General features: G+C 43.7%; 1 protein-coding gene across 3 annotated transcripts in view; it reads left to right on the top strand.

The window, feature by feature from the left end:
* KCNIP1 (potassium voltage-gated channel interacting protein 1) overlaps window positions 1-25777 on the top strand; it is a 329087-nt gene that overhangs the window by 298371 nt on the left and 4939 nt on the right. For 2 of the 3 annotated variants that reach the window (XM_036079456.2, XM_036079457.2), the window contains exons 2-6: window positions 17200-17324; window positions 18120-18189; window positions 19682-19752; window positions 20487-20594; window positions 25559-25663. In XM_036079456.2, coding sequence (XP_035935349.1) covers window positions 17200-17324; window positions 18120-18189; window positions 19682-19752; window positions 20487-20594; window positions 25559-25663 — 479 coding nt within the window. Of the gene's footprint in view, window positions 1-12499; window positions 12533-17199; window positions 17325-18119; window positions 18190-19681; window positions 19753-20486; window positions 20595-25558; window positions 25664-25777 lie in introns of all 3 variants that reach the window. The other variant, XM_036079455.2, reaches the window with a different exon arrangement.

Consider the following 25777-nt stretch of genomic DNA (forward strand, 5'->3'; position numbering starts at 1 on the left):
GGAGTATGAACTTCTTCCCTGGTGACAGTCATTTCCCCGTCTGCATTTCTTACTGTACATGATTAAAACAAATCCCAGGTCCACATTTTAACACAAAAACCCTTTAATGTATTCAGGTGTCCCAGGGTCCTAACTCCTCAAAGACGAAACTAAGTGGTGAAGGTCTTTCTAATCCTCATGGCTCCCAACGTGGTATCTCAGAAGACACTCATGAAGGTTTGCAGATAATGAACAGGAAGCTCCCTGGCACCCTCATCTCCCGAGAATCTGCTCTCGCTCCCGGAATCAGGTCCAGGCGTGGAGCTTCTCCAATGGCCTTGGGACCAACCAGTTTTACAAATTATCAACATCTCCCCATTAGCTGTTGCAATATTAAATTGTGTGACTGGAAATGAATGAATAATCCCACGGGCAAGTGAGGAGACCAAGCAGCGGGGATTTAATAACAAGTCCTGCCCTCTCTCCAAGCGGAAGGTCTTCCTAATTAAATATTAAAAATCTATCCACACAGCTACAGCAAAAAATTGCTTTTTCAGCAGCATCGCTTTGAGACACTTCCTCCAAAGACCCAAGTGCTGTGGGAATGTCCTCTTGGGGACCCAGATGAGGGAGAAAGGGAAGCCCCAGGGACAAGTACTGCTGGGTGCCAGGCACAGGTCTTTCCTACGTCTTGTCGCCTTTGGTCCTCATGAGGACCACGAGTCGTGGGTAAGATCACATCTGAGTGGCAAAGTTGGCCTTTTAATCCAGTTCAGTGTGGTTATAACCTGAGAGGCCATAACACAGCAGTTCACAGCATGGGTTTTAGTATCAAGCGGGCCTGGATTTGAGTCCTGGGTCTGTCATTTACCAACTGTGTCGCCTTGGGCAGATGACCTTACCTCTCTGAGTCTCAGCTTCTTTGTCTGTAACAGGGAAGCAGCGTGGGGCTCACGGGGTTTGGGGAGGGTTCTGCGAGATCATGGACAGGAAGCTCTAGAGGCAGGCCTGGAACCTCAGAAATGCTTCTGAAATGTCAGCTGCTGTTCTGATCAAGGGAAGACCCCCCCCAACATGCCCCCTGCCCCCCAGTGTTTCAACACCCCCATTCTCATTTTATTTGATTGGCCAGGACTGGCTACGTGATCACACCTAACTTCAGAGGGGCTGGAAGTACATCCACACATGTGCACGGAGGGAGGAGAACCAAAAATAGCACTAATGATCACAATATCATGTTTTGTTTGAAAAAAGTATTATTCCATGAAAACAACATTACAACAAATACAACTAAACACCCAATACACTAGACTAGACTTCCTAGGACCACAGTGAAACAGCCATGTTTTTAACCATAACATAAAAATTATCAAAACATCCATACACATAGCTTTAAATATATTTCAAGCACTAATGAACTAGAAGGTGAAAAGGAGAGTGTGCCTTCTTCCTCAGTCTCTGCCCCGCCCCCCGCCCCCCCACATAATCCCGTAGAAGTGATCACTATAGACACGGTGTTTCAGGATTTGAGATGCTGGTGGGGAGGTCTAGGAAGCCTTCACAGAGAGGCATGACTAGAAGCTATTTGGATTTCTTAAATGTGAGATTTAACTTTCAAAGACTCCTATGATCCAACTTAAGCTTTATGGTAAGGCGCTTTGAGACTCATATGATGAAAAATCCTGCTGTCTCACAGCAAGGAATTTAGAAGGGTTAAGAATTCCAAGCCAGAGCTCCGATCTGGAAAGTTCCATCAAAGGATCACTCTAGGCTTGGTGGTTGCCACCCACCACTCCTCAGATTAAAAAGCGTCAGAGTCCTGTGACCCACTAATGGATTCACAAACTAACTCAGCTAATTAATCCTCGCTCATGCATCCTCTTAAACTCCGAAAGCCTTCCAGCTGGCCACCCTGGCTAATAGAGTATTATTATGTGGGTTCTCCAGAGTTGCACCCTGCCAAGGTGAGGCTCTCCTGAGTCGCACTCAGCCAAGCAGAGACACCCATTAGGAAATTGAGTCTCATCTGTCCCCACCGAGTGAGGAGGGGACGTTATTGAATGCCTTCAACACACTAGGTACTTCCTCTGCAGTGGTTCCTTGGATCCTAACAGACTGGGAGATGGGTGCTGCTGTGCCTATTTTACCACTGAGAACACTGAGTCTTGCAGCCTGGAAGTGACTTGCTCAGGCTCACCAGCTGTTGAGCCACAGAGCTGGGATTCAAGCCCGACTGTTTTGATTGCAAAGCTCACCCTCATTCCCCTCCTGCTGATGCTCAATTTGTCTCCCTACCACCTTCCCCAACCACCCTGTATACACTGATGCCTCCCATGAGCCGTTTCTCTCTCGTCCTGGAACCCGGCTTTGTTTTCATTCACAGCACTGCTCACCACCTCTGTTCACTGCTTTGTTCTCCACCTTTTGTTCGCTGCCTTGTCGCCAGCGCCTACAAGAGTGGCTGGCACCCAGTAGGCGTTCAGGGATTATTTGCTGAATGAGTGAACAGTGCTGTGACAAGAACACTGACCTGAGTTGAATCCTGCTCTGCCAGGAACCCAGTGTGTGACCTTGGACAAGTCCAGTTCACTCTCTGGGCCCCAGCAGCCACATCTGTGAAGTCAGAGGGCGGGATAAAAGCATCTCTTTGTAATTCGTATGCTCTGTGACTTATACAGCCTGTCACCCAGAGCTAAGGCTGCTTTCGTGCTCAGAAAAGGGAAACAAGATTGAAAATGCTAAATGGATAGCAGAGAGCTTGAGGCAGGGGAGGGGGTGGGAAGGGAACCCTTGAAATTATTTGGTGTCTGCCCTCCAGCCACCTGAGACTAGGTTCTGCAAATTCTCAAATGCAGAAGTGCAAGAAGCTTGGATAGAAGAATTTGGTCCCTGACTTGCTGAGACAGAGCAACAACCACAAAGACACAGGACTGTGCCTGGGGGGGCCCATAGGATGGTCCCTTATGCCAGAAAGCATCTATCAGTCAGATGATGAGATTTGTCTTTGCTCTTCTACTTAACCATCCTTGTGATTTCAGGGAGGTCTCATATGACCTCTTGATTCCATTTCTCCTAATACAATGGGAAAATTAATATTTTCTTTCCTCTCTGAGCCTCAGTTTTTCTCATCTGTGAAATGGGAAAAATATAACACTTCCTTCACAGGAGCTGTGTGACGTGAAAAGAGGTTTCTTAGACTAGAAAGCTGAAATGCACTGAACCAGAAGCTGTATATCTACCCCATTCTTGCTACGTGTGATATTAGCCACACAGAAGCCTATATCTGAGGACACAGCCTGAATCTGTACAGAGGTCCTCTCTAATCACAGGGCATCCACTTTGCTCCATGTTGCTTGGGACCCAAAAAATGAACTTGTCATGTTTCTAGATTATCACAAAACACACAAAAGTCACTTGGAAAAACATGGTATGGGGTAGGGGAAAGGGACGGTTAAACTAGGCTCTCAGACAGAGGCATGTAATATGAATGAGTGATAATGGAGAACTGTCCCTTGGTCTCAGTTCTGGGGAGGTAACAGGGAGTAGTGGGGATTGCGGTTAACTAGCGAGCACAGGCCACGACTAAACCAAGCAGCCACTCTTCAGCTCCAGCCAACTGTTGCCATGTGATAATGTGATAATGCAGGCCAACACAGACATGAATTCCGATTTCTAAAGAGAAGCCAAAAATCCATATTTTATGTGAAATAAATGTTGTCAAAATTCACATTTAAAAGAAGTGAAACAACAACTGTACCCCTCGGGTTGCCAGACGGTGATTTCTAAACTAAACTGTCAAGTGACAGAATTAGCCACAAAATTAGCCAAATACTTCCCAGATATTCTCTTAGCTGCTTTCTCAGCACTCAGTGTATTTCCCACTGAGCCTCTTACAGTTCTGCACACTTACAGCAAACAGTGAGCACTTACTCAGCACCTACTATGTGCAAAGCCAGCGTAGACCTCATGGAAGAAGTGAGACACCAAAAATAAAACAGAACAAAAGCAGGCGCGAGACAGAGTCTCTCCACCAGTACCCTACCTGACCCCAGTCCCGTAAATGGAATCTGCAACACGCAAAAGTAGATTCTGACACCTGCCGGGGGATGATTAGAGACAGTAAGTGGACAGAGAGAGCTTTCCCTGTGGCATCTGCGAGAGCTGTCCAGAGGAGATGGCGCTCAAGGCGTCAGGTTTAAAGGGTGGCTGAGGTTGGGATCAGCTGATGACACGCTCTGGCAGAGACCGAGGACTGCGGCTATTGCAGAAGACCCACGCTGGGGAGTCGTGGGAAACTGTGCTGGGGAATCTGGGCTTCACCCCGAGGATTCCTCAGGAGGGAACTGGCAGATGGTAATGGGGCAAAGTGGATGGAAAGGGACCCCCTTATCCTCCTGCATTCTCCAGGATGAAGAGTCTGGGCACGGGCTCTGGAGGCCCCTCCAGGTCTGACTCGTCACTTCTTGTGTTTTTATTCAGACCATGCAGAAGAGACATGCAGGACAGGGCTTCTCCTGACAGCTTCTTGCGGGCGGTCTCCTCGGGGGTGGGGGAGATGCCTTCATGGTAATGATCTGGATCCTGAAACAATTCAGAGAGGCAGCGGGGCTTCGAAACAGGCAGTATTTCCTTTTTTTATGATGGTTTCATTTTACATTTTTATTGGCTCTCCACTGATTGCTCTCAGGCTCTCTGACAGGATGTGAGATGCGCTGACATTTATAGAAATCAATACATTAATAAATCACGAAGTTCATAATGTCTGATTTGCTTCTAAATGAGACAGAACTATTATCACCATAAAGTTGCACATAAAATATGCCCAATTGTGATGTATTGTATAGTCTAATCAAAGGCATTTGAGTGAATAACCTTTCCCCAAAAGAAGGAAACAATCAAAGCTGAATAACGTCATTAATAATTCAAGGTATGTCTGCCAAGGCTTCATTTATTAAGTGCACAGTTAAGAGGCTTCCGAGCTGAGTCCTGCAGATGACACCTTGCCATCTTCTTCCTGCCTCTGGGCAAGCAGACGTCCGCTCTCCGACGAACTGGCTGCAGTCCTTGCATTTGGCAGTACGTGTTGCAGGCGAGGGTAATGTCCAATTCCCTGCTCCAGCTAAGAAATGGACCAAAACGACACACACGTTGACTGTCTGGATTATTAAGGGCAGAGGGCATGGAGCCATGTAATAACTCTAGGAGAGAGCAGGCAGGAAACTTTCTCAGGGACGGTCAGTTATTATATCTATTGACTTACCACTCCAGGCCCTGTGTTTCTGGGGTCCACCACTCACAGACGCTCTGCCCTGTTCCCTGGCAATCCGAAGACTGAAGTGCTCGGCGCTCTTTCATCCAGAATCTTGTGTTCGCTTATGTCCGCTGCAGTTAATACAGAAAGATCATCTTCACTTTAGCCAGTTAGTGTCCAAGCTGAGCTGGCAACTGGGTACTTTTCTGACAAAGCAAATCACAGAACGAACAGACCTTTCCTACATTGAAGAGGAGCACAATTAACTAGATCATCAGAAAAGGTACAATCATGACCTAGCAAGTATCTACAGACTTGATTATTGGATTCTGCCTTTGAGAATCACCCTTAAAATCATGGACATCATACACTATTCGATAGAAACAACATTTTTGAGCACCTACTATATGCATAGAGCATTTTACGTATCTTATCTCCTTTAGACTCACAACTACAAGGTGCGTATGATTATAGCTGGAATTAGTCTAATAACCGTATACCTCCTAGGGACAGTGAGATGATTCGATCAGTCCTAAAACTATTACCATGCTCTCCGAGCTCACCAAGACAGGCACTTAATATGAGGACACATGAATACTGAATTCCAGCAAAAGCTCACTTGGCCAATCGCCATTATTGCCCTGCTCGTGATTATTCTGTATGGGGTACAGAACTTCATTTTCACAATAACAACAACGCAAAGGTTTATTCAGTTGGATTGTAGAGGCCAAGTCGACCTGATGAATTTGGTTTTCGGGCCCTGAGCACACTAATTTGGGGTAGCTGAGCATACCCCAGCTAGTCTGACTTCGCAGCAGGGATATGACGGAGCCGGCTCACACCCACAGACTGCGTGCTGCACTCCCCAAATCCACCTCCAGTGACCTCACGTCGATAGTCCAGTGGGAGTATTTACACCAAAGAGATTGGAAAATGGTATCAATCAGGCTTTCTCCATATCCCCAAATGCCAGTTGTTAAACATTCAGCAGCCCACCGAAGCAAGCCCTCTGCTTGGAAAGCATTACCTGGCCAGTTGTCGAATTAGCTGGAAAGCAATGAACTACTCTTCAAAAAGCAGGCTGAACGACAGGCTTTTCACACCTTAGCCTGGCCTGGATCCACTGAGTTTCCACCGATGAGAAAATTCTATGCCTATATTCACGAGGCAATTTTACTTTTCCTTCGAGTGATTTTTTTGAGCTCTCTCTGCACCTTCGTATTTCTAACTTAAAACTAGCAGTGCCCTTCCCCATGGATACTTCTCCTTCCTTGTCCTTCTCATTTGCAGTGAATTGACATTTTAGCTTCTCGGTCAAGAGGAGCAACAAAATCCCATCTCTGTAATACTCTTATTTCCTGCAGGAATATTCGAGACTCACTTAATCCTGGGCAGCACCTCCCCGTCCCCAGCCCACGGCAGCCACCACTCATGAACTGGCTATATCCATGTGCTGGAACTTCAGGGCAGCTGAGACCAAAGGAGAAATGGTAGAAGGTTCCCCACTGGGAATGCCAACTGGTGGCAGGATTTGGGCCTCATGGGACTAATTGCTCCCTAGAGCTGCGGAGACTGCTGGTGCCACCTAAGTAAATCATCCAGGATGGTTTTTCCAGATACAGAGGTCCACTTAAAACATCATCTAGAGATTTCCACCTGAGGCTGAGACCCTACAGTGAACCTGACATTTCTCCTTCACAGCCTGGCCAGGGGCTTCGCTGGACTGAAATGTTGCTTTGGAGGCGAAGGGAACGTATGTGGCCCTTGTTCCCTGTCCTGAAACACCATTTAGGGCTCCTTCTTTCTGCCAACCCTAGGATCTAAGTGATTCACTTCTTTCCCAGAAGTTTCTTTGTTTTTCCAATCTTGTTGGGAAATGTGTGAATTTCATGCTGTCACGCAATAGAGTTGTGATTTATGTCACAGTCTGTGTAATGACTTTGTGGACTTTTAATAATTACATTATATTTCTGACAATTAATCTCTACTACCACCACCTTCCGAGGTACATCTGACACTCCCTTTCCCACACACCCCACTCAATGTGGTGATCTGAAGACCATGTTCAAAAACACCCTCCTTTTGGGAGAAAGGTCAGAGAACTGAAATACACTATATATGGAAGAATTTTCAAGTCATTTGATCTGGAAAATCTCCCATCTAATGGAAGTAGCAGTACTCAGAGATTTTTTTTTTTGGAGGACTCTTTTTTTTTTTTTTTCAGAAGATTTTCAGGACTGAGGTGTAAATGAATGAGAAATGTATAAATTCAATTTTGCTTAAAAGGGGCAGGAGGGTTTCAAGATTAAGAGAACAAACGCTTGGAGCAAAACATGATTTGAGTTTTATTGAAGCAAGAAGACTGAAAAAAATGTCCAGAACACTCAGAAAATCTTTATCAAAGCTCAGCTCGGCACTCCCGGGACTCATCGTTAAGTTTATAAAATTCAGAGCTGATGAGTTGTGTGTGCTGTGTGTGTCTGAGTGAGTTTATGACTCACCTCCAAGCCCTGGCGGTAAGAATCTCAGCCTCCAGAATTACACTTCAAGACCAAATGGAACTTGTCCCCATGAGTACCAACCCCCTCCCCCATGGCTCCATATAGGCACCAACAAGGATCCTCACCCCTGACTATAATGGGGTAAACTGTCAATCAAAAGATAGTGTTAAACTCATCCAGAATAAATCAATCGACCATGTTTAAGGGGAGGGAAAAGATCACATTTTCAAATGCCAGCATGTCACCTCTAATACAGTTTTTAATGTAACCAACATAGTTTAGGCACACGGAAAATGAACCACTGGAAGCACTAGAAATGTGATTTCAAGAGGCAGCACGGCATTCAATTTTATGCACACTGTCACCTAAATTATTTGCAGCTCAAGTATGTCACGCTCTTTAAATTTCCCTCTGGGTTCAGTTTTCACAGTGTCCCACAGTTTTGATCTGTCGTATTTTCATTATCATTTGGCTCAAAATTCTTTTTAATTTCCATGAGAGTTCTTCGTCCATCCGTGGGTTACTTAGGAATTCGAACCAGATTGCTTGATTTCGAAACATTTGGAGATGTCCTCCCTTTTTCTTCTTCCCTTGATTTCTTGTTTAATTCCACTGTGGATAGAAAACATCCTGAATAATTTCAGTTCTTCTAACTTTGTTGAGATTGGCTTGGTAACATTTGGTAAGTGTTCTCTGAGCACTTGAGAACAATGTGTGAGATCTGTGGCGGTTGGCTAAAGAGTTCCACTCTGCTATCAATGGAGTCACGTCTGTTAATTGCATTGCTCATATCCTCTACACCCTTATCGATTTTTTATCAGTTGCTGAGAGAGGAGTTTTGAAATTTTCAATTATGACTGTGAATTTGCAATTTCTCCTTTTCTCTGTTAGCCTTCGTTTTGTGTGTATTTGGAAACTATATTATTAGTGCATACTAATTTAGAATTGTTTTGTCTTCCTGGTGGATGGCGCCTTCATGATGCAAACTCCCTCTTTCTCTCTAGCAAAGATTCTTGCCTTAAAGTCTACTTATCTGATGTTAAAATAGCTGTGCCTGCTTTTCTTGATGTGTGTTTACATGTTGTATCCTTTTCCATCCTTTCATCTCTACCTTGCAAGCAGCACTGAGTTAGGGCTTGCTTTTTATCTGAAGCTTGCTCTCTTGTATTGAACATTTTCTCTTGGTCGTTGTATTTCAAGTTTTATTGTGATGTTCCTCGGTGTGGTTTTCTTTATGTTTATCTGCTTGAGTTTATGCTTCTTGAATCTGTGGCTTGATATCTGTGGCTTGATCTCGTTCATCCAGTTTTTTTTAAATGATCAGTTGTTACCTCTTCAGATACTGCTTCAACATCATTTTCTAGCTCCTCCCTTTTAGGGACTCCAGTTATATGTATGCTAGAACTTTTCTTCACATCCAATATGTCTCTTTTATGGTCTTGTCTGTATTTTCCATGTTTCTCTCTCTCTGTGCATCAGTCTGTTTATTTTTCTCGTGACCTATCCACTGAATCATTAATTCTCTCTTCATCTGTGCCTAATCTGCTGTTAAACTGATATATTTATTTGTCAATTCTGGATAATATATTTTTTTTAATTTAGAACTTTTCATTTACTTTTATATGTTCCGATTCTCTGGTGCAATCTCCATCTTTTTATTTTCTTGAGCATATTTCACCATTATTTTAAAGCCCATATTTGATAAATCCAGTATTTAGATGATCTATGAATCTATTATTATATTCTGTCTTCTTCTCTTGGTCCTGTCTCCTAATATGCCTGGGAAATTTTCAGTGAGTGGTGAACATTAGAACACAAAATGTGAACACTGTCTGGCTGAGCCTTCAACTTACACAAGGTAACTGAGGAGGTGCAGACAAACTTAATCCAAATGGGGACTGAGCTGTTTTGAGGCTGGATTTCCATCTTTGAGAGGCCTGATCTATTTCTAATGTGCCCTTGCTCCTAGAACGTAGTCCTTTAGGGGTCAAACTGAAAGCCTGAATGTTTACCGGGAACGCCCCGCCTCGAAGACCCTGACCTCCAGCAGCTACCCCATAACACTGTGAGCCTGCCAAGAGCTCTGTTCATCTCTGCAACCTTTGGGTTGTGGTTTTTGCTTAGTTTCCCTTGACCTCTGTCACTTACAATAGCTCAGGTTATTTGGCTCATGTCTGCACTCCCCTCCTCTATGGCCCTTCCAGTCTTGGCCCCTCGAGCCCCGAATGTCTTAGTAGGACTGATCCCATTTTTGTCTTCCTGGATGCTGAAAGTTCTGCTTACGCTCTTTGCTCTTAGCAGACCCTTTTTGCTCAGTTTCCCAAACTCATTATTCATGCCGCTTATAAATCAGCATACACTGTGAGATGAAAAGCAGCATTGACTGTCAGGCTCAACTTAATGAGTTTTTCTTCCCTCCAGAATCATGGCTTCTAAAGATAGGATATCTTGTAGCTCCCCAGTGTCTTCAAACACATGTGTGAGTTTTTTTTCTGCTCCCCACCACCACCACCCCCAGGTTTCAGGTGTCTTTTTGCTGTTGTTACTATGGAAATTTTTAAAAATTTTTAATTGATGTATTTTTTAATCCTCCTTTTCCAGTTATTCTCAGTGGTAAGTCAGCTCTGCTATAGGAGAGCTCACCATTCCTGGGCCTTTTGGCTTCTCTATCATTACATATGCTATTCCCTTGTTCCCCTTTTCCTTGAAGACTCAAATAAATTATCACCTCCCCCTGAAGCTATCACTGTCACCCCTTCCAATCCTGTGCTATCCAGGTGACATTCGTTAAGAGCTTCCTCCTCTTGGCTCCCAAGTGTCTTAGCCATATCCACATTGCTTGCTACTTGGCATGATTTGCCAATGAAGAGTTCCAGACCAGCAATCCATAGCATCCTACAAATAGGAATATTATATTTGGCCCATGCTCTATGTTTCCAATGTTAAGGTCATTGATGACAGCTAAGAATCAGGACACAATCTTTTAATTGTAGCAGCTTCTGAGAAGAATCTAAAGGTCTGGACTCCCTGAACCTAAATTCCACATAACAGCAACCAGCTATGGAAGAGCTGTTTCCCTTTCATGGGGCAATGACTCGTAGGTTTTCAGTCCTGACCAGCCTCTCTGGTCGTATACCCAGCACCTGACTTATCTCAATTACCTACCAACTACTGTTGGCATTTGAGTTTGTAATCTTGGTCTCTGTGTGTGTCTCCCTACCAGTCGGAGAGCTCCATATGAACAGATGGTATGTCTTTTCACCTCTCTCCCAAGCCCATCCCTGGCATGGCAGCAATGGTCGATCCATATCTGTAGATATACCTCTACAAAAATGCTACCTACATGTTTTTAGGGCTGTGAAACTATTCTGTAGGATGCATAGTGGTGGATATGTGACATTATACATTTGTCAAAACCCATAGAACTGTACCACACAAAGAATGAATTCTAATGAAAACTATGGACTTTCGCTAAAAATATTTCCATCTTGGTTCGTCAGCTGTAACAAATATTCCACACCAGAGCAAGATGTTAATGCTTAGGGGAAACCGTGAGGTGACATGCATGGGAACTCTGTATTTTCTGCTCAACTTTTCTGTAAACCTAAAACTGTTCTAAACTTCCTCTTATTGGAAAAATTAAGTGAATGTAAATGCTATTAATCAGAATGATAAATGATAAAAGAAGGCAACTAAATCTGGCAAAATAAGCTTCTCCCAGAGGATTCAGGTCAGGACACAAGAACAAAAATATTTACCAATGGATCCCCACCTATACCACCACTTTTAGGGACAGCAGAAAATAAGCCACTGCTGTCTGGGGGTGTGGGTGAAGAGTGACCAAAACACACTTAAGGTCATGGCTGGGCAGGCTTACACACTCTTGGTCAGGAGTGATGGAAGGACAGGAGGAAGTTCAAATAATAGCCTATGGAGGAAAAACCAAGCTAACCACCAAAAAGACCCCAAAAGGCCAGTGGAGAGCAGAAAGTAAAGCCCACCATTTCCTGCTCCCTGGGACCTGGACCACCCAACCCCATCGTGCCATGGAAGATTTTCTAGGTCTGATGATTTGTCTTATGTTTTGTATCCAGCCTAACAGGGGACTTCACCTTCATCCACTCTGCTCACCCATCCTAATGTGCTAATCAGTTTTTTCAACAGCCCCCCCCCTTTTCTTCCTGCTTCTTACTTACCAGGTTCAAGAAGGGAAAAGAGAAGCAAAGGCTTGTAGATTGTAAGCTCCAGCAGAGCAGGGAACGAAGTTGTTTTGTTCGCTGAAATACGCATAGCAGATACGTCATTGATGATTGTTGAATGAGCAAATACAGAATCCTACAAAATGTGCAGCTTCAAATTACGAAGTAGCAGAGGGGGACAATGGGGCCTCTGTTGTGAAGGTACCACATAAGCCACTTTTCAATCAAACATGCGGGTATTTCCAAGGACCCATCCACATCTGTGCATCTTCAGCCCCATGCCATCCCATCTTTCTTTAGGCTGCATGGCTGCATGGCTGCGGGCATGCTCAGTGAGCCCCCTGCTGGGAGCTGTGGGCACTGCGAGGTGACCCATTGCTCTTGCCTGTTCTGATGGTGGGTAAAGGATGGGGAGAAGGTCAGCTCCAGCTCTGCTACAAGACCTCTTTGCATATGTCGAGCTGGATGGTGACCTGGACACCCTCAGAGTGGAATCTCCATGGAAAATAAGTATGCTTTGTTTTTTTTAATGAATGGATTTGGTAAAATGTTTTCTTACTTTTTCCTAGACATCGCCTGGTGGTATTACCAGTATCATAGAGGTAAAAAAGTTTAAACTAACTTGACTACTTTGGTCACATTACTTTCAAAAAAAGAGCTTCTTAATCAAATATATTTTGCAATTAGTCTATTCACTCACCAATTTTCTTTGCCTCTTGTTAAGAAACCCCACCTAGATAGAAACCGTTAAAAACATTCTTTAGAGACAAGTTATAGGAAAAGCTTTGCTCCCACTAAGACACTGATATGTTTTTTCTCTCATGGGCAACAAGATATATGGAAAAGCTCAGAGCCAGTTTGTGGTTCAAGTGTAGTCACTGCTTGGAACAAATGACCTGAATTTCTAAGTTCTTTTTTTCCCCATGGTCTTGACCTCCTAATCTAATTAACATTTTCTAGGGCACTTTTTTCTTATTACTTTATCTCTTTATTTTATTATATCTATTTTATATAATCAGTTTTAAGTCCTTTGTGAAGCAAAACGTAATGTGTTTAAATAAACAAATAGTGAGGGAGAGAAAAGTTGGCTGACTAGGCAGTGAGTGAGGTAAGAAAATGTAGGTAAGTGGGAGGTAAGCAGGCAGAGATCAGGACCTCAAATGCCTATGGGGTCAGGAAAGTAGCATAAATGAATTAAGTGAGCCACAGATGAACAGGGGGAGCACTAGAGACTTTGGCTGCTCAAAGGGAACAGCCTCTGCTCAGCTCTTGTAAACTATTGCTTTGTGAGAATTTGACACCAAAGTTGTCAGATAATCCCATTTTCCAAGAGAAATAAAAAATCCTATTTTGTCAACCTCTCATCTTGAAATATTGGCAGTTAGTTCCAAAAACAAAAACAAACAAAAAAAACCCCACCACATTTTATAGACTAAACAAGATCTGTCTTTGGGCTGCATTCTATGTCAAGGGCTACCATTTTGTAATGTCAAAACCAGATGGGGATTATAAAGTCTAACCCAGAGACCCTAAGGTGGAGAGACTATCTTCTAGCCCAGGGAGAAGGAGGTCATCATGGCCATGGTTTTTTGACTGCAGTCATGGTCATGGAGCTAACAGAGGAGATACTCACTAGTGAGGAGACCAAAGGCTTGGGTCCTCCTACTGCTCATAGTCTCAGGGGCTAACTTACACACTGGCACAGAGCTTATCAGGAGCAGAGCTCCCAACATTGCAAACTTTGTAACATTGGTTACAAACCACTTTGCAGTCTGTGCTTGAGGGAAGCAGAAGCCAATGTAGGGGCACATGGAAGCCAGATCTATAAAAGAGACCCTGGACTGGCAGGATTCTAGGTCCCGTTCTGTCACGGACTGGCAAAGCCATGTAGTGACAGACTTGGAAGAGATCGCCTGTGTTAGAAGCCCTTAACATAGGCTCCACGTGTTTAAAATATGCAGGACCTAACTAAAAATACAGGAAAATGCCATAATTAGGTGCATTTTCTTTTTCTGAGGGTCTAAAGCTTTCATCCCTCATTCAGAGGAGTCTGTGACCTCAAAACAATAAGGACCACTTAATCTGAATCTTCTCCAACTTACCCTTCAGTCTGGGAATTTCCTGCTATAAATCCCCTACAGTTGGTTATTCTATCTTGCTTTAACTACCCACAGTAATAGACAATTAATCACTGTTTAAGATACTCACGGTTAGAAAACCTCCTTATTTGTTAGGACACTCATCTTTCTAATATTCGGATAAAGAGAGTAATGGTCCCCCACTCCCCACCACACGCAAGGTTGTAATGGGACAACAGGCATGAAAACATTTTACAGATTAAAAGTACTTTACCAACTGAAAGTATTTTAATTTATTCTTATTATGTAGTTATCACCATAATATTACATTTCTAGGTTCTTTTGATGTCTATCATTCAAACTCAGCCTTAGTAATTGGCTCACCATTACTTTTAATAACAAAAATAATAATAAGCAATATTTTGCCTTGCAGACTCTTAACAGACCTCAAAAGGAACTGTCAAGGTGGCTCCCCACCTATTAATTCTGTTTTCTTCTTCCTCCAACCAGGGAGCTGAGCAGCCCTCCTTCCTTTACTGGGGCCACCTGGGCAGCACCCAGGGACTCCCTGGAGGTGGGGGGGGAGGCAGGGTTGGTGCAACAGGAGGAATGTGGAAACCTCAGCAGCCCCTTCAGAAATTTCTTCAGAATATATTTACAGTGGTTGGAACCAGACAAAGGCAGTGAAGGGAGAACAGGCATGAGGGAAGGGAATGCTGAGATGTGGGCCCTTCTAGAACGTTGTCACAAGTATAGACAACTTAGCATCTTCCATTCACAGGTCATGACACATGAGGGTCACAATCAGCATAATTTTACAAAGGAATAGATTAAAATTGAGAACAGAGTACATCTCACATTAATAGAGGAAAGTGTTTAAGGAATTTTTCCTTCAAAATATTTCATGAAATCTTTGTTTATATGTGTGTGTATACTGGAGCGTGATGTAAATTGTCATTCTTCCTATGAAACACAGTAAAACAAAAAATTGGGAACCACTGGTTTAAGACATGCAGGCTACTTCCCAGCATCTTGATCCCCAAAGACATGAATTTCCTTCAGTGACTGATGCTCCCACAGCCTGACAATTAGGAGGTGATGAAAAGTAAAACCAAAACAAAGCTTGGCAGTCAGCATCCCAATATTCAGAAATTACGGAATCTGATATGGAAATCGATTCTGCTACCCAGACAGCAAACAAATCATTTATTGATAAAGTCAATTTCTCCCTTAATGAAGTGGGCCTAATATTGGATATTTCAATACTACTTAATGTATTTATAATAGAGATGGTAAGTGCAGCTTATGAATTGGAAAGATTCTCTTAAACTTCCTCAAAGAGACTTCCCTGATCTTGTGAAGAATTTGGTCACAAGAAGATTAATAGAAATGAGCCAATATTGCAAAAGAAGTCTTTTAAGCTTCTGCATAAGTTAAACTGGGAAAGATATACCAGACACCTGCAAAAATATATCATTTCTGTCTTTCTGGTTTACATTTTAATAGTTCACCTCTTTTCCGAGTTTTAAATATCTGTATTTTTCAAAATAAAATTGCTATTAAATCTAATACTGGGAAATTTAAACCAACAATTTTATTTCTATTTTTAAATGAGCTAAAAATATATGTGAGTATTCTGAATTAGTTTTATGTGGGGGGGAGTTGCTTTTGGGGGGGGAATGGCCCTTTGATTTACATAGAAATGCTGCAGTGTTTAAGTAATTGCTACTTAACTTGTAGCTACAAACATAACAATAATTAAAGGCTCTGTAAGAATTACAAAGAAATCGGTCACTTGTAGCTATGTTGTATAATCGGAGCATCTTATTCATATTGAATAATCTGCCCTACTCCCCAGAGGATAAGGTGATACCTGTTGCCCAGCACATAAGAAAGATGACCAAGTACCAAGTTCTTCTGCCTCTCCCTTGGAACCTTACCCAAATGTCCATTTCCTTAGGAAGATGTCCAAGATACAAACTCACTTTGATGGATTCCTTTTGAGATCACAGTCTCAGAAGAAGAAGTGACAACTGGAGGGCAAATCTGGTAGCAAGAGCTTGGCACTGACTGGAGAAATGTACTCAGTGTTAAGCACCTGCTCATCCTATTCTCTCAGACAGAAACGCAGCCTGTCCCCACTCTCCATGGTCATGGGATGCGATGTGGAGTGTGCGCGTTCCCAACACCCTGTCCATTTCATCACTATTCTTGCCAGCCCAGATTTACAGTCGCTCAATATATGGATTTGGTAATGTCTGCATGACAACAACGGGCAGAGAAGGTTAGCCGACAATTGATTCTTGATTGGAGTAAATTTATAGAAAGCGTCTGGCAGGACCCAAAGGAAAACACTCATTTATCCTTCTGGGATGGTCAAACGTTGAAACTTCCACTTATTTGGATTTTGTGATCCTTCAGTAGGTGATGGGCGGATTTCTTGCTTTAATAGACTGACACTTTCTCAATAACTAGTACAAAATTACATTATTTTGTCATACTTATTGGAGGAACAAACTGCTACTTCAGACAACTGTTTTCTGAGCTCTTCAAATGCTTCCAGAAGATTTGATTTATATCAAGTAGTTCCCATGTAAGTCATCTTCCTATTATTTAAGAACATCTAATAGATATTACAAAACAACACTGTAAAATGCATTTGCATTCTTAATATTTCACATGCCATAATTGGAACTCTTTGCTAAATCGTGTTAGACTTCATCTAATTGTACCAAATGGTAAGGCTTTGCTCTACCTTTTTAATAGATTTGTTTCCCTTCCCTGTTTGGAAGCTGTTAACCATTCCACTCACTTACCTGTGTCTCTAACATGGTTCAGCGAGCAGCAAATTGAATATGCAAAGAAGTTATTTTGAAAGAAAGGGAAATGTATTCATATAGACTTACTTTGAGCCCATCTACCCTCATCTCCACTTGGAATGTGTTTCTCTCCAGCCTGAAGCTCCCTCCCTGTGTCTGACACAGCTGGCCCAAAGGCTGGACCGAGTATGAGACAGAAGTGACTAGGCTGGGGGCAGGGGGAGGCCCAAGGGAGAAAGATCATCTGCATTGTGACCCCAGCCCACGACCCTGTGTACCAGGTCACAACACCACTCTTTTGACAGCCAAGACTGTGGTCTGACGAGTGGCCACTGAGGTCAGCCCCTCCAACGCCATCTCCTCTGGTTCCAGATAAGATTGAAGATGAGTTGGAAATGACCATGGTTTGCCATCGGCCCGAGGGACTGGAGCAGCTTGAGGCCCAGACCAACTTCACCAAGAGGGAGCTGCAAGTCCTTTATCGAGGCTTCAAAAATGTAAGGCCCACAGGGCATCTGAAGGCCCAGGCAGAATTTCCCACCTGAAGCTAAGTCTTCCAAATGCCAACGGGGCCCATCAGGGAGCTCTTCCATATATGTAGTTGTAAAAGAAAGGCCAATTCTCTAAAGGGGGCATGAAAGCAAGATCACCTGGCTAGAAGGAAAGACTCCAGGCAAGAATGAGACAACCTCCATAGATGGGAAACTGGCCAGTAGCCCAGGAACTTCACGGGATGGCAGGCAAACAGTGGAGAATTCACCTTGGCCCAGCTTCTAGCCTTAGCGTAACCCATTCACCCTGTCAATATTGTCCATCCTGATGGGATTTAGCTCTGTGCTAACTGAACTCATGGAGACTGATGTGTAAGCCTGAATGCCAATGTATTAATTTGCCACATCATTTCCTATATTAAACCTCATGATAGCCTTGTCGGGAAGGTACTGTTAGCCCCATTTTACAGGTAAGGACGTTGAGGATCAGAGCCTAACTCACTCAAAGTCACAAAGCCTAGAAGAGGCTGAGCCAGGATCCAAATCCAGGTCTTCCTAAGCCCAAATCCCAAGCTCTTTCCACCTCACGGTGCCCATTCTCAACATTTTGTAAAGCAGCTTCAGTCCTAAGGTGGGTCTATGTCCCGGCTACTCACTTGGAGACACAGAATTGTGCAGGTGGTTGCCCAGTCCCTGCTCATCAGGGATAATAGGGAAAAATAAAATCCCAAGGCTGGACCCAGTCTCCTCTTTCTGGAGTGGGCCCCCATCCCTCCCACTTACTCTCTCACCTTCATACAGGAGTGCCCCAGTGGTGTGGTCAATGAAGAAACATTCAAACAGATCTACGCTCAGTTTTTCCCTCATGGAGGTGAGTCTGATCTTGAAAAGATCCTTCCCAGCTCCCTCTCTGGTGAGCAGCCTTTCTTCCTCCAAGTTCATGCTTCTTGTTATCTGCCTCCTCCTCAAGGTCAAGGACAACTCAGGGTAAGATTTCCCTCCCTTATTACAAGATATGGAATTAGCTAAAGCTTTAGCAGAAAAGAGCTCTGAAATGGATCATTTCCAGGAGAGGAGAGATTAACAAAGCAATATCACAAAGTCTCATAACAGCTCTAGACAGCAGGCACTGCACTATATGCCCGATGGGGCAACTACGTCTCAGAGAAGTTAAGCAATTCACTCAAGGTCACACAGCTAGTAAGTGGCAGAGCAGGATTCCATCCCACAAGCGTCTGATGAAAAGCTTTGCCCTGTTGGTCCCACCATTGTGCCCCACGCTCTCCATTCTTTCCCTCACAACAGCTGAGGCAAGGTGGAATTTTGAAAGAGAACTTTAATAAATACCAGAGACTGTAGAAATAAATGAATCCAAGAAGATGGAGGGAACATAAAGTAGTGCATCTGAGTCCAGGTTAATGAGTGCTCCAGGCCCACGGCCACTGTGTTGCCGTGCCTGACTCCTGAAGGAAGCTGCTCTGGCTCCATGGGCCTAGGACATCTGTGGCTTTTCCCATGGCTTCCATGTGTCACATGCCGATTCCTTTCCTGCCCCCAAGAGTTATCCCCTGCAGGAACCCTTCCTGATCCTGGGTCCTGACGAAATGGAGATCCAAGTGTCCCGAACACTTCTGAGGCTCTGTTTCTCCTGGGCCTCTTCAGCAGCAGAGTGGGCCTTCCTAGGTGTGGGGACCCAGTACAGGGTCCCTACCCAAGTTGCGGGGGGCGGGTACGGCTTCACCCCACACAGGCCCCAGAATCACTGTTGTCGAGTTCTATTGAGCCACATTTTTTTGAATTTTGATCATGTGGCAGGCCTGGTGATGGTTTTGATGATGTGACTATGTGAAAAATTTAACATACTTTTTCAAAAATTCGAAGAGATAGGTCTTGCTACATCCCTTTGTAAGAGATGGGAGAAAGGAGCTCAGAGATATTCTGCTAGATGCCTGTGGTCACACAGCTAAATAGGGACAGAGCTGCTAACCAAGCCCAGGTCTGTCTGCTCCCTGGTGAGTGCTCACTCCATGGCATTGCACTACTACTTGGGAGAGCTTCTTCTGCACACAGTTGCCATGTTACCCACACACCAAGAATTACCCACGCAGGCAGGCAGGAGGGTCTTTCTCCCGGGAAGACTAGATGGAGGGGCAAGGGCCTGTCTTTGCTGTAAGAACTTCCCACCTAAACCCCAAGACAGCCACCTGGGTCCCAGTTTCCACAGTGGGTTTGCCCACACCCCGTTTCCACCTTCCCATCACCCCAGCAGCACCCTCTTCTACTTCTTATTGTTTCCAAGCGTTCTCGCTCCCCTTTGTGAAGCCCCGGCTCCCGTCACCTGCCTTTCCTTCTGTGCCTTGCAGATGCCAGCATGTATGCTCATTACCTCTTCCACGCCTTCGACACCACCCAGACAGGCTCTGTGAAGTTCGAGGTACGCTTGTCTCTGAGTCCCGGGCCCCCCCCCACCTCCTCCTCTAAGCTGTGGCCTATTGAAGGGACAGTTGGATCATCAAACACTTCAGTCCTTTGTCCACTTAAGCATTTTCTAAGATAGGGAAGGATGCAGCAGCTGCCCCTCCCCTCCAGGAGCTCAGGGCCTCGAGGGAGTACAGATAACAGCTGAATAGCTCACATGCATGGAGCTAGCCATGTGACAGACTCTACACTAGTGCCTTGCATGGATTAATTCATTTAGTCCCCACAGTAACCCTACAAGGTCCAGTTCTATGATTTATTACCAGTTTGCAGAAGAGGACAGTAAGGCAGAGAGAGATGGAGTGGCTTTCCCAAGGTCAAAGAGCTAGGAGGTGGTAAGAGAGGGTTGTGAACTCAGGTAGTAGATTGTAGCCAGTCTTAGGGTAATTGGAGCTGTGGGACAAGGCACTACCAGAAGAGTCTGGAGATGTCAGCACACACATTCTTCCTCAAAGAGACTCTGTCCCCTAGATGGGCAGGGTAGGGAATGGAAGGGGGGCTGCTTTCACTAAGGTAAGCCATATCCTTCAGGGGACAGAGGACATGGGAGATACCATTTGCTCAGCAGGGAGTCTGCTTCTCCCTGTCCCTCTGCTCCACAAACAGTCATAGAGTCTGACCCGAAGACAGAGCTGCGGCCCACTCCATGGCTTGGTGGTTAATGTCATTTATACCTCTTCTACTTGTCAGGACTTTGTAACTGCTCTGTCGATTTTACTGAGAGGAACCGTCCATGAGAAGCTAAGGTGGACATTTAATTTGTATGACATCAATAAAGATGGATACATAAACAAAGAGGTAAGTGAGCTGAGGCGAGGGCATGAAAGAGCTACAGTGAAGGCATCTAATTATAAGCAGAAAACAGCCCCAGTCACAATCACGAGGAGGAAATTGTCTGAATGAAGAGGGATCTGCTTTGGGGCTAACAGAGCTGATGCCTGGCAAAAGGAAGAAGGTCACCTTTGACCTCCCCCATTGCTCTACCCTGCCCTGTTCCCAAGCACTCAAGAAAGGATTAAGCAGATTCATTCATTGTCACTGGGTCCCTTATATTCAATGCACATTCCAAAGGGGTGTCAATGCTTTTAGTGTAGACTTACTCTTCCCAGGGGAACTCACATTTAGCAGGTTGACAGCCACAAGTTAAAACTAAAAGTTGGAATGATCGAGTCGAAAACACCGTCTAGAAGAGAGAAGGGACATTTTTGAGGAAGAGGGGACTATAATAGCCACAATTGGCCACAATCTATTTTGCCTACTAATAAAACCATAGAAGGGGATGATGGCAGGTGCAGCTATCTCTAAACACATCACAAACAATTTCTGACTCTTCACTGCTTGACACTTTTAGATCCTCGGAGTTACATGTGGTGTCTAGACAATGAAATACCCACAGGTCTATCTCAAAACTCACTTTGATATCTACTGTATCTTGGTCCCTCAGTTGCAGCTTGGACCCTGTAACATCCCACTCCCCGAGTTTCTACGTGCTGGGCGCAGTGTCTAGAGCTACAAATATCATCTCCAATTTTCACTTCAACCCTGCTGAGCTCTCTAATGTTCATGCCTCATTCATTCAGTCAAGTATTTGCTCAATGTATATTTGAGGGCTTGTAAGGTGTTCTAGGTGCTGAAAATAAAGTGGTGGATGATTTCCCTGAGTGTAAAAACCCTAATATCCACTAGTAACAGATATGTTCAATGAATTCCAGTAAATTCATGTAATGGAATAACAGGTGGCCATTTAAAGTCACACAAAAGTAAGAAGATGTAAAAATTCATCTGACACATCACATTTAAAAAATCACCTTATAGGGGCACCTGGGTGGCTCAGTCGGTTAAGCATCTGCTTTTGGCTCAGGTCATGATCCTGGGGTCCTGGGATTGAGTCCCGCATTAGGCTCCCTGCTCAGCAGGGAGTCTGCTTCTCCCTGTCCCTCTGCTCCTCCCCTCCACTCATGCTTGTTCTCTCTCTCTCTCTCAAATACATAAATAAAATCTTCAAAGAAAAATAAAAATCACTTTATAAATAGTATGTATAATATTATCTCAATTTTGCAAATAATTTAATGCTTCTATACCTACTCAAATTTATGATACTCCAAAATATTCAAATACTACTTCACAAAATATATAAAGAAAGGACCCTAAAATGGGACTTACAACACAGTTTTCAACCTTGGTGCAGTCATAATTCCATCACTGAATAACCTCACTAAGTCCTGCTCCCTCTTTCTTACTTGCAGACTAGACAAAATTGTTGCCATTAATACCCATCAGACCTCTCTAGATGGCAGAATTAATAAAGTACCTCCTAAAGGAAAAAGAAAGTGTGAATAAGCAGCTTCCTAGAAAAGACAGCTGGAACCTCTCCTGGCAATCATTTGGAGATAATCTCATCCAAATTAGGCAATGAAAATCCTGAGAGAGCAATCAAAATTGGTCTTTAAATCCTTTCTCTTAATAAAGGTACTCAGGAAAGAACCCTATGAGGGACTTATGAAGACATTTTAAAATAAACACTTGGAGGGGCACCTGGGTGGCTCAGTTGTTAAGCGTCTGCCTTTGGCTCAGGTCATGATCCCAGGGTCCTGGGATCGAGCCCCGCATCGGGCTCCCTGCTCAGCGGGAAGCCTGCTTCCCCTTTCACACTCCCCTTGCTTGTGTTCCCTCTCTCGCTGTCTCTCTCTCTGTCAAATAAATAAATAAATAAAATCTTTAAAAAATAAAAAAATAAACACATGGATAGAGACGTGTATCTCCTAGTTCTGTCTATTGGGAGGGCCTAAGACAATGACACCCTCTAGCAATGAGGATACCTTGCACCCAGACCTTGGTTTCTGAACACCATCCTCCAATTAAAGGAATCAGTCTCCTTGCAGAAGTCAGTGATTCCAGGACTGGGAACAAGAAAATACAAGATCAGCCTGGAGTACCTTGTAGTGCTGGAAAATATTGAAGTGCTTAAAAAAGAAAAAAAGAAAAGGATGGGACATGTCAAAAAGCTACAGGAATCAGTCTGAAGGAGTTCCCAATCACCAAAACAGAACAATTTGAGCAACAGAATTAAAAATGTTAGTATTAGATTATAAGCTATAAAATAAAGAAAATATCCATGAGTCCCTACTAAATTATATATACATAATTACAGATTATATATATTCAAATAATATGTGTTCAAATAAATAATAAATATGTATTCAAATAAATAATTGAATTCATAGATAAATGGGGGATAAGGGACAACTCTTCCTTAAAGAAGAATTCCAATTAATAAATAAAGAAGGAATAAAGGAAATACAAAATCAGCATTAGGCAAGCACCACAATAATAATTTTTGCAGGCAAAACCCACTGAAAGATACTAAAATCAGTGGAGGAACTTGACAGGCAGGCACCACCTTGATCAAGTCATCAAGGTTCACATCGCCATTAATAAGATATATCAACTCCATGTACCTCTTTGACATGATGTACCAAGAAGGATATAATATCACTTCTATGGTATTCTCATCAAAAATGTATAACTTCAATCTTATCATAAGAAAACCAGGGACTAACCTAAACAGAGACATAAAATAACTTACCAGCACTATATCAGAAGTGTCTTGGTCTTGAAAGACAAAGGGTGAGAAACCGTCACAGGTTAGAGGAGACTAAGGGGACACACAACTAGATGGATGAGGGATCCTTAACCATAAAAAAGACACTAGGGAAAAATCTAATGAAATGTGAATAAGCTCCATAGTTTTGTTAATAGCCCTGCATAGCATTGTTGTAGCATTGTTAATTCCCTGGGTTTGATCACTGTGCTGTGCTTTGGCAAGTTAGGAGAAGCTGGGTCAAAGGTATACGTGAATGTTCTGTTCTATTCTTGCAACTTTTGTGTAAGTCTAATATTATTAAAAATAGGTTAAAAACGAATAAAAACAATAAAATAAGCACATGGAATGAGGAGCAGCAGACAAGGAACCCAGGAGAAAGGCCGTTCCCTGGGTCTCCACAGACACTATTTCAAAGATTTCAAAGACAAGGCTGTCCTCCTACGTCCTCTTTCCTGCATTCCAAGGAGGGGCCATGGAATACTGTGCTTGGCCAGTGTGATCAGAACATCACAGAGCCGCTCAACAGTTACTGGGTTCCTAGCCCATGCAGAGACCTTAGCAATGAAGGATCGTGTATGTCCTCATGAGCTCACAGTCTTGAGGAAACAGAGCTACACTAATAATAAGAACAACTTAACTCTTTTAACAAGTACTTAATGATCACTTACTCTGTATGGAGAAGCATTGAGAGATTAGAAAGAAAACATGACAGGATTTGTACCATCTATCAGGCCCCATAAAACAAGAAAGACTTTGTAGAAAGCGTCTTTTGGTTACAAAGATAAAAGATCATCAACATAAACTAGCTTAAATTGAGAGGTTTCCTATAAAGGTATAGCTAGTCCGATGGAACATGTAAAATCCCCACTGAAGCTAGAAGGTTGTTAGTCTCCAGTCTCTCTCTCTCCCCTCACCTCTTCTTTCCTCCCCCTCCTCCAGCATTGCTGAATTCAAGAGGGCCACACTCTCTTCTGCAGAAATGATACATTCAAGTTGCTAGCAATATAGGGGTGGGGAGGCACAAGAGGAGGTTTTAGTTTATAGCGTAACCATTCTGAGACACTGCCCGTCTGGGGCTTCTCCCAGTCTTTGTAACTGTCTGTCTTCATTTGTTTTTCTCAGAGAGCCTCTGAGTGTGTGTGATTGTGTATATGTGTGTGTGAGAGAGAAAGAGTATGTGTGTGAGTGTGTGTATGAGAAAGAGTGTGTGTATGTGTTTGTGTGTGAGAGTGTGTGTGAAAGAGTATGTGTGTGTGAAAGAGTATGTGTGTGTGAGAGAAAGTGTGTGTGTGAGTGTGTATGTGTGAGAGAGAAAGATTGTGTGTGAGAGTGTGTGAGAGAGATTGTGTGTGTGTGAGTGTGTGTGTGTGTGTGCATGCAGGTGCCCATGCACGTGCTCATGAGAACATTTCTTGTCCCCCGTCAGCCCCATCTCCTTTCTCCCTCTACTCTTCTCTCCTCTCCTCTCCTCTTGCTCTCTCTTTCTCCCCGCATTTTTCTCATCTCTTCTACCTTCTGTGTATTTGCTCCATTTTACTCTTCACAGAAGTTCTACTCTTCTGCGGAAGCTTTTGGTGTCTGCTCTCACTCAACCTCAGGTAAATCCTGGAAATGGCTTGCCTGTGGCACCTACTCTGGCCCTAACTCCACTTGACCTTTGAGCTCCAGAGTTCTATCACTCCTGATTACGTTTCTGTGCCTCATCACAGAAAAATAGAGTAGCTCAGCTTTAGTCAGATGTCCACCTTTGTTCCAAATAGCTGTGGTCACAGGGATAGGACACCCAGTACAAACACAGCCACCCAGACCCAACCATTCAAAGGAATTGTGGAGTGGGGACAGGGTCTTCCAAAAATGAGGTGTGAGTTCATCAGTACACACACGTTCACCCCAATCCCACACATAACCCCTCACTGAGGATAATGCTCAAGAAAAGGTAACCTACCCAAGAGCCTCTGAAGGGGAAGAGAATTTCCCGCCACCCTCTCTCTAGGAGGAGGTTCGCAGTATACAGCCCCTTCTCTTGCTTTCTAACTCCCTCTCATCAGCTGAAGAGAGTCCCTGGGATCACCTTCATTCACCAGTGTAACAAGGAGCCCCAAACTGTCACCTAAAAACCTCATGGTTCCCACACTGTGCTTCCATATCATCTCTCCAGGAGATGATGGACATCGTCAAAGCCATCTATGACATGATGGGGAAATATACATATCCCGTGCTCAAAGAAGACACTCCAAGGCAGCATGTGGATGTCTTCTTCCAGGTAAGTGCACACACACTGTGCATGAGCTTTAAGCCCAACGTAGGCCAGTCAACCCACAAGCATCTGAACAAGTGGTGTGTGTGCAACTCTGTTCTAAGCATTGTAGAAAACAGA

Source organism: Halichoerus grypus, chromosome 2 (genome assembly GCF_964656455.1).
Source record: "Halichoerus grypus chromosome 2, mHalGry1.hap1.1, whole genome shotgun sequence".
NCBI lineage: Eukaryota > Metazoa > Chordata > Mammalia > Carnivora > Phocidae > Halichoerus > Halichoerus grypus.